Source organism: Pristiophorus japonicus, chromosome 1 (genome assembly GCF_044704955.1).
Source record: "Pristiophorus japonicus isolate sPriJap1 chromosome 1, sPriJap1.hap1, whole genome shotgun sequence".
In the NCBI taxonomy this organism is placed as follows: Eukaryota; Metazoa; Chordata; class Chondrichthyes; family Pristiophoridae; genus Pristiophorus; species Pristiophorus japonicus.
In genome coordinates this window covers 377,560,698-377,578,504 of record NC_091977.1, presented here as the reverse complement: position 1 = coordinate 377,578,504, position 17,807 = coordinate 377,560,698, and the positions used below count along the sequence as shown (strand labels likewise).

The following is a 17,807-nucleotide window of genomic DNA, read 5'->3' as shown; positions in this document are numbered from 1 at the left end:
GCTCAGGAAATTGAGTCAGTACACGGGGAACCAGACAGCAGAATAGATAGACTAGGGAACGATACGTACTGACAGATTACCGGACACAGGGGGGAGTGGAAGTCTGCTGGGACAAGTGGTGGAAGAAGGAACAGGGAATTTATGTGTGTATGTGGGGGTCTGCCCATCGGGTGTGTCGATTGCCTTTTCATGGCAATGGCAGGACGCCGGGGCTGGGATCAGATGGGATCGGAGTATGGACTCCTGCATGATCCCAAACCCCCCCAATACAATAACTTCCACGGAGCTTGTAGCACACAAGAGAAAGCCCCTGCCCACAGCCCCACTGGTACAGTCGACAGAAGTTAGGTGTCTCGCCACCACACCAGGCCCAGGGAATGGTTTAGTTTTAGTCCCGACCGGGAAAGTTTTATTCCAGGGGCTGCATTACGCGGTCGCGTCGGTCATTTTAAACTTGACCGGGATACATCTGCCCGAGTGGTGTCCAAAAGAAACTGAGCAGCTGTATGACGCCCACATTAAAGAAATGTTCCTCCAGTCCTTTGAACTCAGTTACGGGGATGTGAGTCAGGTAAAGTTGTACGACATGGGAGCGTACGATAACGTTGGTCCGGGGAGGCAGAGGCGTTTAGTGCGGGTACATCTCTCGTCAATAGTATGGACGACGTGCAGCTGCAGATGCAGGTTCGTGGTTTAAAGGACCAGCAGCGGAGGATCCTGGGGGAAGGGAATGAAGTGGTAGGGTCGGAGCTAAAGGAGGACCAGGCGAATACTAGTCACTTAAAGGAGGTGATCGCGGAGCTGGAGACACATGCTAAAACGGTTAATGAATTAATACAGGAGGATAGGAATGCCTCGGCACAGGCAGCCATGAATGAAGTGTGCATGTTGTATGGCGCCTGGTTGCTAGGCGAGGGATGTAGTAATTTGGAGGACCTCCAACAAGGTCGCGTCCCATTGTGGGTCAGCAACCGGCACCTTGCAGCGCTCAGCCCGTATCATAATTCGATGAGTCCGTGTCAGCTCCGTTTAGCTTCCAAAGCCTACCCAGTCCCAGTGGATTGCGATCGGTCCAACCACTCGTTTATGGGGATTGTGTTGTGTATACCGGTGATGGGCGGGACACCACAGCCAGCGCCGGTATACAGAGTGGAGAACATTGGCGTCTTACGGGAGCGGGTGCACGTGCAGTACCATGGGGCCCCACCGTTTGTAATAAAGTGGGAGCATGCCATGACCGGCACTGACCTCAAGGGGTGCCAGAGCAGGGGCGCACACGTCATATTGTGTTCCCAGTACTTGAATGTGTTTGATCGGCCAGAGTGCGGGTTTGAATCAGAGAGTGCTGAGCCTATTAATTGTACCATGGAGGTGATGGCCCAGAGCCACGTTCCACCTCAGGTAGCACATGCGGGCAACAGGACGTACTGCGTCATGACGAGCATGGACCAGTACCGGGTGCACCGCGACACTTGGTGTCCGGTCACCGACATGACTTTCTGCTTCAAACCCCACACCAAAGTTCAATTGGCCCAAGAGCGCATCCTTCCAATCCCAGAGCCTTCCATGGTACACGTCACGGTGAACAACACAATCCATATTCTGCAGCAGTACGTCACACAGTTCGGATATCAGATTCCTTTTCTGCCCGAACACCTCACAACGTTAATAAAAGCTGTCGCGCTCTCGCAGAAACATTAGTTTACATTGGAACAGACAAACCGGAAAACAGGGGAGGCCTTCATTAAAGAAATAAATTCCCCGCCCTGGTGGGACATTGGTTTGAATGTAGAAGTTCCTCCGTGGATTCGGATTTGCTCGCATACTCTTGTAATTACATAGTTTCTCATTGAAATGTATTTGTTGGGGCTGTCGTGCAAAAGGCGAAGCAAGGCGCTCCGAAGTCAGTGGGAGGCCTTGGTTAAAGGTTGAACCTGAATGGTTTTCTCTATAAATATGTTGTACGAATGTGTTTCATGTTGTATTTTAAGGGATGCATTCAGGGTGTTTAAAAGTAAAGTATATAGGGCTAGATTTTACACTTTTGTGCTTATCGCCCAAAAATGAGCATTATTTCCGGCGTGGGCGGTAAAAATGGGTTTTCAGATCGTCGACTTTTTGCCTATTCTCAAAGCACGTAGTCTCCATTTTTGAAATTGGGCATTACCGCGAGCAATATGAAATGGGCGGTAGCATTAAATCTCGCTGACCTTCTGCCATAAAGTGTCGCTGTCCTTAGCAATGGCATGGCAACGCTCGATTTCCACGATTCAGGAGGTCAAGGGTCATTATGGCATATGCAGAAGAGGAGACAGAAAGACAGGGAGCTGAGAGGGACTGAAAGCGTGTGTGGCTGTGGTGTGTGCTTGTTTGTCTGTTGTGGAGGCAGGAGGGAGATTCACCAGCAGCAAAATGCCTACTAAGCACCAAGAACATAGTTGGCACCGAGTTTTTGTCCAACAAATTATATAACATGGAAGGGATGGTGCAGGCCCTGGAGCTGGTAGCCAGGAACACTGGTGGCAGAGAGCTCCCAGTGGTCTGGGAGCACGGCACTGCACCCCAAGGTGCTGCACCCCCATTGCCAACCACACATGAGAGCCAGGAGCAATATCTTGCTTCTGGCTCAGAGCACGTTCCCATCCCAGGACCATCCTCTCCCGTATCTGTCCAAGCAGCGGTTCGGCCATCATCCCCGCCACCCCGCCCCACCCCCAACCCCAATGAAGCTCCTCGGCCAGGCGGCTTGGAGTCAGGAGGGGAAGGGAAGGAGTAGAGGTGGGGAGAAAAAGCAGGAGGGGAAGGATTGGTTCTACAGAAATAGTGATGTTTTCAGACAAATGTTTGGTTTAAATGTTTTTTATTTCACAAAACCTTGTTGCGCATTGGCTCAGATGCATGCTGGTGATTCCTTAAGATCAAAGGGTACAATTACATTTAACTTCAATCAACTTAAACTTTGACTTTCACCAAGGTGATGCCCATCATTGATGTATGACCTGCACACCCAGCAGTGTGTCAGCCTTGTAAATAGCACCAACGTTCTTTCAGGTAAAGTGCTCATTGATGAGCTCCTGATGTAAGAGTCTTGCAGTTATCATGCCACTACGGGTCCTTTCATGCAGTTTACAGGGGGACGGGGGCATGACTTCAGCATCAGCCTGATTGCGTGGGCCGATGTCAGCGTCTGTCTCCTCGTCCTCCTCTTCCTCTCTCTGTTGAGGTGGACTGTCAGACTCATCAGGTACTTCTTGTCTTCTCCTGATAGCCAAGTTGTGCAGCATGGAGCACACCACCACGAATTGAGCTACCTGCTCAGGGTGGTATTGGAGCTCACCTCCTGAGTGGTCCAAGCATCTAAAGTGCCGCTTAAGCACTCCAATGGTTTTCTCCACGATATTGTGAGTGGCTCTGTGGCTTTCATTTTATCGCCTCTCGGCTTCAGTGTAGGTGTCACACAGGGGGGTCTTCAGCCGGGTGGCGAGGCCATATCCTTTGTCACCAAGCATCCAGCATTGACCTTGTGTATGATTGTTAAACAAGTCAGATACAGTGCTCTTACGCAGGATGTGAGCATCATGGATGCTGCCCGGAAATTTTGCATTCAGTATAATTTGCTGTTGGTCGACGAGTTGCACATTCAGGGAGTGGAATCCCTTGCGGTTCCTGAAAACCTCAGCATCCTGAAAAGGTGGCCGCATAGCAATGTGCGTCCAGTCTATTGCTCCCTGCACCTTGGGGAAATTTGCAATTCTGGAGAATCCTAGAGTCCTCTCACTCTGTGCCTCCCTAGTCATAGGGAAGCTGATCAAGTCCCTCCTGCGTGCGTACAGGGTTTCAGTGACCTGTCTAATGCAGCAATGTGTGGCATGCTGAGACAGACCGCAAATGTCGTCAGCTGAGGCCTGAAAAGAACCCGATGCATAGAATGACAGTGCCACGGTGACGTTGACCTCGACGGACAGTGCAGTGCTGATGGTGCTGGCAGGCTGCAGGTCTCCCCTTATGAGCTGGCATAGCTCAGTGATAACCTCTTTGTGGAAGCGCAGTCTCCGAAGGCAGGTGGTGTCGGGCAAGTCGATGTAAGACTGCTTATCCCTGTACTTGCGGGGGTTGTAACGTCTGGTCCCCTTCATCAGTCTGGCACTGCTTACAGTGGGCACAAAATGCTGTGGAGCGGACCTTCGGCCATCTCAAGTCTGCAGCATTTAATTAGTCATCAAGAGAGAGTGAGAAAATACAGGCCCCATTGCAATAGCTCTCTGTTTTCCACCGAATGGTCACAAACAATGAATGTCCCGATGAAGACACCTATTAAATTCCAATCAGTCACAGTATGGTCAAGATGTTTGTACAGATGTTCACATGAACTCCAACGGCCTCCAGAGTACATCCGAACTCCCCCGAGGTTGAAGCAGAGCAGCCTTTTAAAGGATGCAACATGTGATATAGAACATGGCGTCCATAACGCTGTGATTCCGTCAGAACAGTTCCACTTTTTCTGGGCAGTTTTTTGGGCGAGCGATATTGTGGGCGATATGTGTGCGAGGTGGTGAAAGTGACGGTGGGCGGTCTCCTGGGCGTTAGTTTCACCAAATGTGCTCTTAAATGACAAAAAAAAATGGGCGGGCGGTATTATTGAATCTCGGCGTTAATTCCGTGCGGAAAGTAACGCTGGGCGATATTATGGCCGTTGATTTCGCCCAATCTCATGATTCCACCCCAAAGAAGCGGGCGGGCGGTATTATTTTTTCCCAACGTTACGCATATGGGGAAAGTAATGCTCGGCAATAAGTTTTCAAAAAAATGCCCGTCAGTTTCCATTTTGTGGCTAAATGGGCGATATAGCTGCGATATTTGTCATTTCAACGGTAAAATAGACGTTAAGTGGGCGTTAAGCATGCAAAAAACAAGAAAACTCTAGCCCCGTTTGGTTGGAGACAACGATGTTTTTCCACCAGTGGACGTTTGATATTCCAGCGGGATTCCTGAAATATCAAAGGTGGGACTGTAAGCATCAGCGTAAACATCGACACAGACTTCAGGATTTTGGACTTTAAGTTTTGGACATTGCTTTTCCATATTTAATTTACTGCAGTATAGCTGACAGCATGACTGGGATAGGCCCAGGCATGTTCCATAGGAATACACATCACATGGGCAGGGATAGTCTGGGATGGGTCAATGGGTGAAAGCAAGAACAGCATGACTGGGATAGGCCCAGGCATGTTCCATCGGCATACACATCACGTGGCAGGGATAGGTCAATGGCTGAAAGCAAGAACCTCATTGCAGGTAGATGGTTGTTGGAGGACCCTTTTGTCACTGTAATGGGAACCCATCAGTGAGTTATCAGGTAGACTGGTCAGTGCTCAGCTATCATCTTGGAATGAGATAATCCCGGAGCGCGGGAACCTCAGGACAAAGGAAGCTATTGGCCACCCAGACTCGTTAGAGCCTTTAACCCCAGGAAGAGCCCAGTAACAAAGGCACAGGCCGGAGATGTGATTTCATGCTCTTTAGTTGGACTGCCTCAGGCAAAGGACTGGTTTTTGGTGCGAGGATTCAGCAAGCATTTTTCAGCTTTAAGAGAAAGGCAGTTTGCTGCCATCTCTCTCTCTCTCCTCTTCTTCACTTGCTTGCTTTGTTCAATGCATTCAAGGACCGAACACTCCGTCTGGGGCAGAGAGAAGAAACCATTATCTAGGAGCAAAGAGAGCCTCGCTATTTCGACTGGGAAGCTGACCTTGAGACTGGGACTTGGATACCACAGATTTGTACGAAACCAGAAGATACACCTCATCGGGAGAAGCAGCGGGTAAGCCAATGCGGTAACTGGTGAGCATTATCCCAGCCCACACATCCTTTAGACCACCGCATAGTGTGAAGGGGTGTCATGTGTCCCAACCAAGCCTTAGGGGTTTAGTGGGGAGGTTCTGCGCGGATCATAGGTGTACACATAGTCTGTTGGACAGATTCAGTGGTGCACTATTGATCCAAGCAGGGATGGTTTTAGTCATGGGTACTTCATGATAGGAGCCTGTTCAGATGGGCCAGTGTTATGCGTTGTACTGTTTTTTTTATGCCACCAGGGTGTGTTTTACTGGAAGCAGATGTGTGCTTTAACTTGAATTAAAGCATTGTGATGGTTGAGACCGAAAGATCTGTCTATAATTGAGTATTCTGTTCACTACTATAATTCTCGGGTCTAGAACTGTTGTAAGGGGCGGGGGGGGTGCTGGTAATTCAAAACCACCAAAGACAAAACCACTTACACCTCGAGTACTGCGTGTAGTTTTGGTCTCCGTATTTAAGGAAGGATATACTTGCATTGGAGGCAGTTCAGAGAAGGTGCACTAGGTTGATTCCGGAGATGAGGGGGTTGACTTATGAAGATAGGTTGAGTAGATTGGGCCTGTACTTATTGGAGTTCAGAAGGATAAGAGGTGATCTTATCGAAACATATACGATAATGAGTGGGCTCGACAAGGTGGATGCAGAGAGGATATTTTCACGCATAGGGGAAACAAGAACTAGGGGACATAGTCTCAGAATAAGGGTCCACCCATTTAAAACTGAGATGAGGAGTAATTTCTTCTCTCAGAAGGTTGTAAATCTGTGGATTTCTCTGCCCCAGAGAGCTGTGGAGGCTGGGCCATTGAATATATTTAAGGGGGAGATAGACAGATGTTTGAGCAATGAGGGAATACAGGATTATGGGGAACAGGTAGGGAAGTGAAGCTGAGTCCATGATCAGATCGGCCATGATCTTATTAAATGGCGATGCAGGCTCGAGGGGCCAAATGGCCTACTCCTGCTCCTATTTCTTATGTTCTCATTTTCACCCTTCAGGCAGTGCATTCCAGACCTCACCACCCTCTGGGTGACTAATTTCTCCTCAACTCCCTTCTATTCCTTGTACCAATTAATTTAAATCTATGCTCCCTGGTTATTGACCTCTCTGCAAAGGGAAAAGGGTTCTTCCTATCTTGGCCCCTCATTATTTTATACACCTCAATTAAGACCAGAACTGTCTCTTGTACCCATTCATACTGTTTGCTTCAATTGCTTTAGTAGTAACTTATTCCAGAACTCAGATACTTTTTGTATAAAAAGTTCCACTGGACTATCCTTATTACTACTAATTTCTTAATTTCTCTTTTAAATTACTTTTAATTAGTGTGGAAGCAAGTCAACCTCGATTCCGAGGGATTGCCCAAGAAGAAGAATTTCTTAATTTTTAACTTGTGTTCCTTGATGTTTGAATCCTTCACCAAGGTTATAATTTCCTTTGACCAATTTCAACAAGTCATTGAATCTTAGAATGGCTGCAGCACAGAAGGCGGCCATTTGGCCCATCGAGCTTATGCTGGCTCTCTGCAAGATCACTTCAAGAGTCCCACTTCCCCGCAATTTCCCCGTAGCCCTGCAAATTTTGTTCCTTCAGGCACTTATCCAATTCCCTTTTGAAAACCATGATTGAGTCTGCCTCTACCACCCTTTCAGGCAGTGCATTCCAGATCCTAATCACTTGCTGCGTAAAAATGTTTTTCCTTGTGTCGCCTTTGGTTCTTTTGCCAATCACCTTAAATCGGTGCCCTCTGGTTCTCGACCCTTCCGCCAATGGGAATAGTTTCTCTCTATTTACTCTGTCTAGACCTCTCATGATTTTGAATACCAATGTCAGCTGTGGCTCAGTGGGTAGCATTCTCACCTCTAGAGTCAGAAGGTTGTGGGTTCAAGTCCCTGGAGTGGAACTTGAAGCACAAAAATCTAGGCTGACACTCCAGTGGAGTGCTGCACTGTTGAAGGTGCTGTCTTTCAGATGAGACATTAAATTAAGACCCTGTCTGCTTTCTCATGAAGATGTAAAATATCCCATGGCATTATTTTGAAGAAGAGCAGGGGAGTTATCCCTGTTGTCCTGACCAATACTTATCCCTCAACCAACATAACAAAAAAAAGATTATCTGTTCATTATCACATTGCTGTTTGTGGGAGCTTGCTTGAGCGCAAATTGGCTGCCGTGTTCCTACATTCCAACAGTGACTACACTCCAAAAGTACTTCATTGGCTGTAAAGGGCTTTGAGACATCCGGCGTTCCTGAAAAGCTCTATATAAATCCAAGTCCTTCTTTCTTTTTTACCTCTATCAAATCTCTTCTCAATCTTCTCTGCTCTTAGGAGAACAACCTCAGTTTCTCTAATCTATCCATGTAATTGAAGTTTCTCATCCCTGAAATCATTCCTGTAAATCTCTTCTGCATCATCTCTCAGGCCTTCACATCCTTCCTAAAGTGTGGCATCCAGAATACTCCAATTGAGGCTGAACCAGTGTTTTGCAAAGGTTCATCATAACTTCCTGGCTTTTGTATTCTATGCCTCTATTTATGAAGCCCAGGATCTCGTATGCTTTATTAACCACTTTCTCAACTTGCCCTGCCACCTTCAATGATTTGCACACATATACCCCCAGGTCTCTCTGTTCATGCACCCCTTTATGATTGTACCTGTTAGTTTATATTGCCTTCCCTCGCTCTTCTTACCAAAATGTATCACTTCGCACTTTTCTGCGTTAAATTTCATCTGCCATGTGTCCGTCCATTTCATCAGCCTGTCTATGTCTTCTTGAAGTCTATCACTATCCTCCTCACTATTCACTATACTTGCAAGTTTTGTGTCATCTGCAAATTTTGAAATTGTGCCCTGTACTCCCAAGTCCAAGTCATTAATATATATCAAGAAAAGCAGTGATCCTAGTACCGACCCCTGGGGAACACCACTGTGTACCTTCCTCCAGTCCAAAAAACAACCATTCACCACTACTCTCTGTTTCCTGTCACTTAGCCAATTTCACATCCATGCTGCCACTGTCCCTTTTATTCCATGGGCTTCACCTATGCTGGCAAGCCTATTATGTGGTACATTATCAAACACCTTTTGGAAATCCATGTGCATCACATCAACCGCATTGCCGTCATCAACCTTCTCTGTTACCTCAACAAAAATGTTGATTGTTAGATAAACATGATTTGCCTTTAACAAATCTATGGTGGCATTCCTTAATTAATCCACACTTGTCCAAGTGACTGTTAACTTTGTCCTTGATTATCATTTCTAAAAGCTTCATTGGCAGTAAAACGCTTTGAGACATTCAGTGGTCGTGAAAGGAGCTATATAAATCCGTCTTTCTTTTTTTCCCCATTACCGAGGTCAAATTGTAGTTGCTGGGTTTATCCTTACACCCTTTTCTGAACAAGGGTGTAACATTTGCAGTTCCCAAGTCCTCTGGCACCACTCCCAGCATCTAAGAAGGACTGGAAGATTATGGCCAGTGCCTCTGCAATTTCCACCTTCAGCATCCTAAGATGCATCCCATTTGATCCAGGTGATTTATCAACTTTAAATACAGACAGCCTTTCTAGTACCTCCTGTTTATCAACTTTTATCTCATGCAATATCTTCAAGTCTCTCCATAACTCTCAAAAATGAATGATCCTGAAGCTTTCTACTCTTGCACTACATTGAAGGCTCTCTAAATGCAAGTTGTTGTTTTGCAGGAGATTGGAGGGAATCCCCGACGGCTGACGTCACAACGAGGGGCTGATGGTCAGTTCCAGGGCCGGGGAGCGTGCGCGCGCGACCGTTAGGTGAACGGGGAACGAGAGTCTGAACTACAACAGATTAAACCTAACGAATATATCTATAAAAATGCATCGGAAACAGAATCTTTTTAATGCAAAATTGAAGCGACTCTGGTGCGCATGCTCTGCGCTGAGCCGTGAGCCAATCAGGCTGCTCGATGTTGTTGTGTGCGGACGCAGTTTGTGTTGCTAATGAGACGAAGATGGAGGAGGCGTTGGGGAGGCAAGGTGAGTGAGTGAGGCGGGCAAGCGGCGCTCAACGCCCGCACCGATCTCCTCCCAGGCAGCTGTCACTAACCGCTTGTGGCCACTGATGTGGCGCAGGATGCCGCCAGCCTGCGGTCCCGCTCCTGTCCTCTCCGTGTGAGGGGACCGCGAGGATGCACATCTCCCGGCTCCAGGGATGCAGAGGCTGGGGGCCCAGGCTGATCATCTCTCCGCTCTGCTGTTTGGGGAATGATTCCCTCACACCCGTCTCCGGTGTCGATATAATGACTCCTGCTGGAGTTTATTTTGCTGCAAATTAAAAATGTATGTACACAAACGTAAATTCCATTTTTGAAAATGTTTGCAGCTTTTATCGGCGACGATGCCTCCTCCCTCTCCGCCCTTGCTGCATCGAGTCATTTGATGAGATTTACATGGACCTTTTGATTTGGTGGTCGGTTTATAAAACCAAATTAGAAATTACTGATTTGTATACAAGCAACTAAGTAAAGTCAAATATATATGTCTGTGATTCTCAAAACTATTATAAATCGTGTGAGGCAAATTTCAGTAAATTAGTTTAGTTATCCGAACTGTGTTGTCATTGAGTTAAGAGCCTTCTCATTTGTAGTTATTGCATTAATGGGCAATATGACCGTGTTATTATGAGAATTAATTGTCATGTGAGAATATTGTCATTATAGATATGTATAGTATTTTAGTTGATTGGATCCAAGAAAATAAAAACATGGCACATACTTGCATGAACCTCTTGCGGTTGCAAACGTGTTAGACGTTGATGGTGTGGAAGCCCGTGTTGTTAGTGGGCTCCTGGGTGGTCGGGCGTGCTCTGATGACTCTGCAGTCTATTGTACCCTACATTTGTGGAAAGCCAGCAGAGCTGCACGCACTAATGTACTTTCTGTTTGACTGACTGTTGTCATCAGTTGGAAATTAGATATATTGGCTGGCCCTGCCAAGTAACATATTTGTTTAATTTGCCTGCTGCATTTTGCTGTCTGGGTGGCTGACTGCAACACCCTGTGGCAGTTTGGAAGGATCCAGAGCCATAAAGGTTGAGGGTGGGACACTTTCACTACCACAGGCATAGCATGGCCACCTGGTCCAACTGACAGCTAGTCGTCTTCCAGGAGCCTACAGAGGATCATGACTACCTGCCATGATAATGTGAGTCCCCTGAAGCACTGCTCCTCAGAAAGGCCATGAATGTTGAGCCTTTTTTGGACCCAGTGAGATTAGCTATAGATGCACCCATAATCAGCTTTTTATTTAGTAAGATTCTCCAGATTACAAACCAAGGCAAACTGTGATTACTGAATCACAGCTGACAATGAAGTGGAAGAGCACCTGTGGATGTTGCAGCTTTATTCACATCGTAGCCCCTTTACATTCAGGGGCTACGATTTAGTCAGGGCCCAATCCCATCCGGCTTCTAATGATCTTGCCAGCCTGCGTGAAACCCACTCTGCACTAGTTAAAATCACAACTATCTTCACTCAGAAGTGCCGAGTGGATGGTCCATCTTGGCCTTCTCCTGAGGTCCCAACCATCACGGAAGCCAGTCTTCAGCCAATTCGATTCATGCCATGTGATATCAAGAAACAGCTGAGCGCACTGGATACAACAAAGGCTATGGGCCCTGACAACATCCCGGCTAATATGCTGAAGACTTGTGCTCCAGAACTAGCCGTGCCTCTAGCCAAGCTGTTCCACTAGTGCTTCAACACTGGCATCTACCTGACAATGTTGAAAATTGACCAGGTATGCCCTGTCCATAAAGCAGGACAAATCCAATCTGACAGTTAATGCCCCATCACTCTACTCAATGATCAAGTGATGGAAGGTGTCGTCGACAGTGTTATCAAGTGGCACGTCCCAATAACCTGCTCACCAATGTTCAGTTTGGTTTTGCCAGGACCACTTGCTCCAGACCTCATTCCAACCTTGTTCCAAACATGGACAAAAGAGCTGAATTCCAGAGGTGAGGTGAGAGTGACTACCATTGACATCAAGTTACCATTTGACCAAGGGTGGCATCAAGGAGCCCTAGTAAAATTGAAGTCAATAGGGATCGGGGGGAAAAACTCTACTGGCTGGAGTCAAGCCTAGCACAAAGGAGGGTTGTTGGTTGCCGGTTGCCAATCATCTCAGCCCCAGGACTTCGCACAAGGAGTTCCGCGGGGCAGCTCCTAGGTCCAACCATCTTCAGCTGCTTCATCAATAAGAACATAAAAACATAATGGGAGCAGGAGTAGGTCATACGGTCCCTTGAGCCTGCTCCACCATTCAATAAGATCATGGCTGATCATCGACATCGATTCCACTTCCCTGCCTGATCTCCACTATGCCTTGATTCCCCTAGACTCCTAAAATCTGTCCATCTCGGCCTTGAATATATTCAATGCCAAAGATTTACAACTTGAGAAAAAAATCCTCCTCATCTCTGCCTTAGAAGTCCTATCTGTTATCTTGAGACAATGTCCCTTAGTTCTAGACTCTCCAGCCAGAGGAAACAACCTCTCAGCATCCACCCTGTCAATCCCCTTCAGAATCTTTTATGTTTCAATGAGATCACCTCTCATTCTTCTAAACCCCAGAGAGTATAGGCCCATTCTACACAATCGCTCAGCATAAGACAGCCCCCTCATCCCAGGAATCAATCTATTGAATCTTTGTTGCACTGCCTCCAAGGCAAGTATATCCTTCCTTGGATAAGGAGACCTAAACTGTGCACAGTACTCCAGGTGTAATCTCACCAAGGCCCTGAACAATTGTAGCAAGACTTCCTTACTCTTATACTCCAACCCTCTTGTAATAAAGGACAACATGCCATTTGCCTTCCTTATTGCTTGCTGTACCTGTATGCTAGCTTTCTGTGTTTCTAGCACAAGGACACCCAAATCTCTCTCAACCCCAACATTTAAAAGTTTCTCACCATTTTAAAAATAGTCTACCAAAGTGAATAACCTACATTATACTTCATCTGCCACCTTACTGCCCACTCACTTAATCTATCTATATCCCTTTGCAGACACTTTGTGTTCTCCTCACAGCTTACTGTCCCACCTAGCTTTGTATCGTCCGCAAACTTGGATACATTACACTCGGTCCCTTCATCTAGGTCATTAATATAGATTGTAAATAGCTGAGGCCCTAGCACTGATCTTTGTGTCACCCACTAGTTACAGCCTGCCAACCTGAAAATGACCCGTTTATCCCTACTCTCTGTTTTCTGTCCAATAACCAAACCTCTATCCATGCTAATACATTACCTCCAATCCTATGATCCCTTATCTTGCAATAACCTTTTATGTGGCACCTTCTCAAATGCCTTTTGGAAATCCAAATATACTACATCCACTGGTTCCCATTTGTCTACCCTGCTAGTTACATCCTTAAAAAAACTAATACATTTGTCAAACATGATTTCCCTTTCATAAAACCATGTTGACTCTGCGTAATCATGTTATGATTTTGTAAGTGCCCTGATACCACTTCCTTAACAATGGATTCCAGCATTTTCATGACACTGATATCAGGCTAACTGGCCTGTAGTTCCCTGTTTTATATCTCCCTCCTTTCTTCAGTTACATTTTCTACCTTCCAATCTGCTGGAACCGTTTCTAGAATCTAGGCAATTTTGAAAGAACAAAACCAATGCATTCACTATCTGCAGCCACCTCTTTTAGAACCCGAGGATGTAGGCTGTCCGGTCCAGGGGATTTGTCGGCTTTTAGTCCCATTAGTTTCTCCAGTACTTTAATTACGTTAAGTTCCTCACCCTCAATAGACCCTTGGTTCACCACCATTTTAGGTATGCTTTTTGCATCTTCGACTGTGAAGACATACACAATATTTGTTTAACGTTTCTGCCATTTCCTTATTCCCCATAATAATTTCTCCTGCCTCAGCCCCTAAGGGACCAATGTTTACTTTTGCTACTCCCTTCTTACATACTTGTAGAAGCTTACAATCTGTTTTTATATTTCTTACTAGTTTTCTCTCATAGTCTATCTTTTCCCTTTTTATCAGTTTTTTGGTCATCCTTTGCTGGTTTCTGAAACTCTCCCAATCTTCAGGCTTACTACTATCCTTTGCAACATTATAAGCTGCTTCTTTTAATCTAATGCTATCCTTAACTTCGTTAGCCACGGATGTGGCGTTTTTGTTTCTCAATGGAATGTTTTTTTGTTGAGAATTATGAAATATTTCTTTAAATGCTAGCCATTGCTTATCGACTGCCATTCCTTTTTAATCTATTTTTCCAATCTACCTTAGCCAACTCTCCCTATGTAATTGGCTTTATTTAAGTTTAAGACTCTAGTTTTGGATTTAGGCAAATCACTCAAATGTAATGTGAAATTCTATCATATTATTATCACTTTGCCCCAGAGGTGAGATTGCTGATTAACCCTATTTGATTACACAATGCAAGATCTACAGTAGTCTCTTCCCTGGTTGGTTCCATGACATATTGTACATGACCAGCAAGACCTGGATGACATAAGTGGCAAGGAATATTTGTGTCACGCAAGTTCCAGGCAGTGACCATATCCAACAAGAAAGAGTCGAAACAGCACCCCTTGACATTCAACGGCAATATCATTGCCAAATCCCCCACCATCAACAACCTGAGGGTCTCCATGCCCAAAAACTTAACTGGATCAGCCACATAAATACTATGGCTAGAAGATCAGATCGGAAGCTGGATATTCTGTGAGTGTCTCACCTCCTGACTCCCAAAGAATTGTCTCCACTTGTCTGGATGTGTGCAGCTCCAACAGCACTCGAGAAGCCTGACACCATCCAGGACAAAGCAGCCCGCTTGATTGGCACCCCATCCACCACCTTAAACATTCACTCCCTCCATCACCAGTACAATGAGTCTAGTGTGTACCATCTACAAGACGCACTGCGGCAACTCGCTCAGGCTTCTTCGATAGCATCTCCCAAACTTGTGATCTCTACCACCTAGAAGGACAAGGACAGCCATGGCATGGAAACACCATCATCTCTAAGTTCCCCTTCCAGTCACACACTATCCTGACTTGGAACTATATTGCCGTTCCTTCATCGTCGCTGGGTCAAAATTTTGGAACTCCCTCCCTAATAGCACTGTGGGAGTACCTTCACCACACGGACTGCAGCATTTCACTTTCTTAAGGGCAATTAGGGATGAGCAATAAATGCTGGCCTTGCTATGAATGAATATTTTTTTTAAATCACGGTGTTAATTGTATCAAAGAATCCCAATTTACATATATTCATGAGCCTCCCTCTTTGCAGCAGACTTGTCGACCCCCATATTCACTGCCATTAATATTGTGCCGGCTGGGAACACGGTGGGTTGGAAACGGGTTTGTTATTTCCGATATTTTAACCCCTTGTCCAACCCTTTCATACCCGTCGGGTGGAGGGATTTTAAATTGAGAACATGCACATTGTTAACTTTTTGCCCCATTTTTCTTTTCTCTCCATCTCTGATGAATTATTTCATAGACTGCAATACTTCATCTGATAAAGCGTTTTTATAGAATGGTGTTTTTATTTCATTGTGATTTTTAGTCAAATAAATGAAGCTACAGCCACATAGTTAGTGTGTAGTTGCAATAAACTGTAAATACGCTTTTCTCACATCTAACTGTTCCTAGATGGTCACTGTTCTCTAGGTGCAACATAGCACCTGTTCATTTGAAACAATTGCCTCTTATGATGAACTGACAGTTATAATGCTTCTGTCAGCTTTACAATCCTTGATTTTTTTTTTTGTAGCAATGTGACCTGGCAGAATCAAGTTCTGCTGCCTTCTCTGCACAGCTCTCAAGTCAGGAAACCAGTCTGCACATGCGTATCTAAACTCGTGTATCTTTGCTTTTTTTGTATGAAAACCATGAGATTTTAATAAGAAAAGGCCGAGGGGGAGAAATTGGCCAGCCTCGTGCACATTTTTTCGGTGATATTTCACCTTTTTTGCCGCTAAAAGGTACGCGCCTAAATTGGGCAAAGTTAACGAATGACGGTTTCGAAATATCGCCGAAAAGCGGATCGACCACGTGCAATGGCAAAAAAAACCCGCACCGCTTAAAGTTGGCCATTCGGGGAACCCGTACTCTGGGTGGAAAAAAAAACGCCTGAAAAAAGCCTGCATTGAAGCCCCAGAAACAGCGGTAGGTATGAAGACCTACAAAAGAGGTAAGTTGAAGTTTTTATTAATTTTTTTCAGCGATTCAATAGTTAAGTGTATAGTAAATGTTTTCTGATTTTGTTTTTTGATTTTTGCTATTTTTTTTTGTGTTTTCTTCCCGCCTGTATGTTTGGTGGTGATAGGCCTTGGGCTAAAGTTGGCGAAGACTGAGTGCAATGACTATTTTTACCGTCGGGCGCATTTCTTTTGCCAATTTTACCCCCTTAAAAAATGGCGACGTTTTTAGTAGTATTTTTGCCGTAAAATAACTGGGGAGAAAAAACGATATCGCCAAAAACTGAATTTCTAGCCCCGAATGTCTTGTTAGCTTTTTAGTAACTTTAAAGGCTGTACAGCAGACTACTTGGATATTTTTAAAGTTTTAAAATGTTTGTACTGGTTACAGTTATTCTACAGTCACTGTGAGATCACTATTGCATCCAGTTCCAAATCCCAAATTGATGCTGGTTTACCTATTGTCATAGTGTGCATTTTGTATTGCTGTATAGCTAAAACCACTTTGCAGTAATATCAAATGTGCAGCACAGCTGCCCCGTTAGACTAAACCTTCTTAGTGAACCAGTTAATTATATAATAATCAACTGCAAAAAATAAAGTGAGTGAAATATATACTAGCTATAATCAAAGTACTTCAGGGCATGGTGAGAAAACCTGAGTTGGAAGATTAGTTAGTTTGAAGAGCTGTTTTTTTTTCGATTTTGTTTTCATTTAAATGGATATGAAATAGCATGAGCTTCCAGAAATAAAGACAATAGAAGAAAGAGCATGTAGGGTGAGGTTTTCTGGCTATTTATCGATATCGATATCGACATCGACATCGCCATCCTGAGCGAGACAAGGTGGGCAGGAGCTGGTCAGCTCAAGGAACAAGGTGGTGGATACACTTTGTTCTGGAAAGGCAAACCAGAAGAAGAACACCGTCTCCATGGGGTTGCCATCAAAAATGAGTTAGCTTGGTGTCTTAAGAGATTCCCCCTACGGGATAAACGAACACCTCATGACCCTTTCGGCTCACTCTAACCCAGAACCAGTATGCTGCGGTCATCAGTGTGTACACCCCAACCCTGGAAGCTAGGGACGAGGCCAAAGAGGAATTCTACTCCGGCCTTGAATAATCGCTGTCCCAAATCCCAATGGGCGACGAGCTGATTCTCGTTGGCGACCTTCATGCCAGAGTTGGAAAGGACACCGACCTCTGGAGAGGGATGATTGGCAGGGAAGGGATAGGGAAAACCAACTCCAATGGTATCCTCCTCCTGATGAAATGCCCAGAACATGGTCTTGTCATAACCAACACCTTGTTTCGCCAGAAAGACAAGTACAAGGCCGCTTGGCAACACCCTCGCTCCAAGCACTGGCATCTGCTAGACTATATCATCGTCCGATCGAGGGACCGCAAGGACGTCTGCATCACTTGTGCCATGACTGGAGTTGACGACTGCTGGACTGACCAATGCCTAATCCACTCTGTTATCTCAATCAACGTAGCCTCAAAACAGCAGGGGCAACAGCAATGCTGCCGCAAAAAAATCATCGCTGAAGCACTCAAAGAAAGCTCTATTCAGTCAATGCCTCACAGCCAACCAATGATGACTACCAATGAACTGGAGCCAGAGAGTGTGCATAGTGCCTGGTCTGCCCTCAAGTCCACCATAATTAGCACCTGTGACTCTTGGTTACTGCACCAGAAAATGTCAAGACTGGTTCGATTAGAATGACTAGGAGATCCA

At 45.5% G+C, this 17,807-nt stretch overlaps 1 protein-coding gene across 2 annotated transcripts in view; it reads left to right on the top strand.

Annotated features, from left to right (window-relative positions):
• The first annotated feature begins 9,797 nt into the window (after nt 1-9,797).
• Nucleotides 9,798-17,807, top strand: part of zc2hc1a (zinc finger, C2HC-type containing 1A) — a 95,917-nt gene continuing 87,907 nt past the window's right edge. For both annotated transcript variants that reach the window (XM_070891059.1, XM_070891063.1), the window contains exon 1: nt 9,798-9,872. In XM_070891059.1, the coding sequence (XP_070747160.1) occupies nt 9,803-9,872 (70 nt within the window). In that variant the 5' untranslated portion in view covers nt 9,798-9,802. The remainder of the gene's footprint in view (nt 9,873-17,807) is intronic.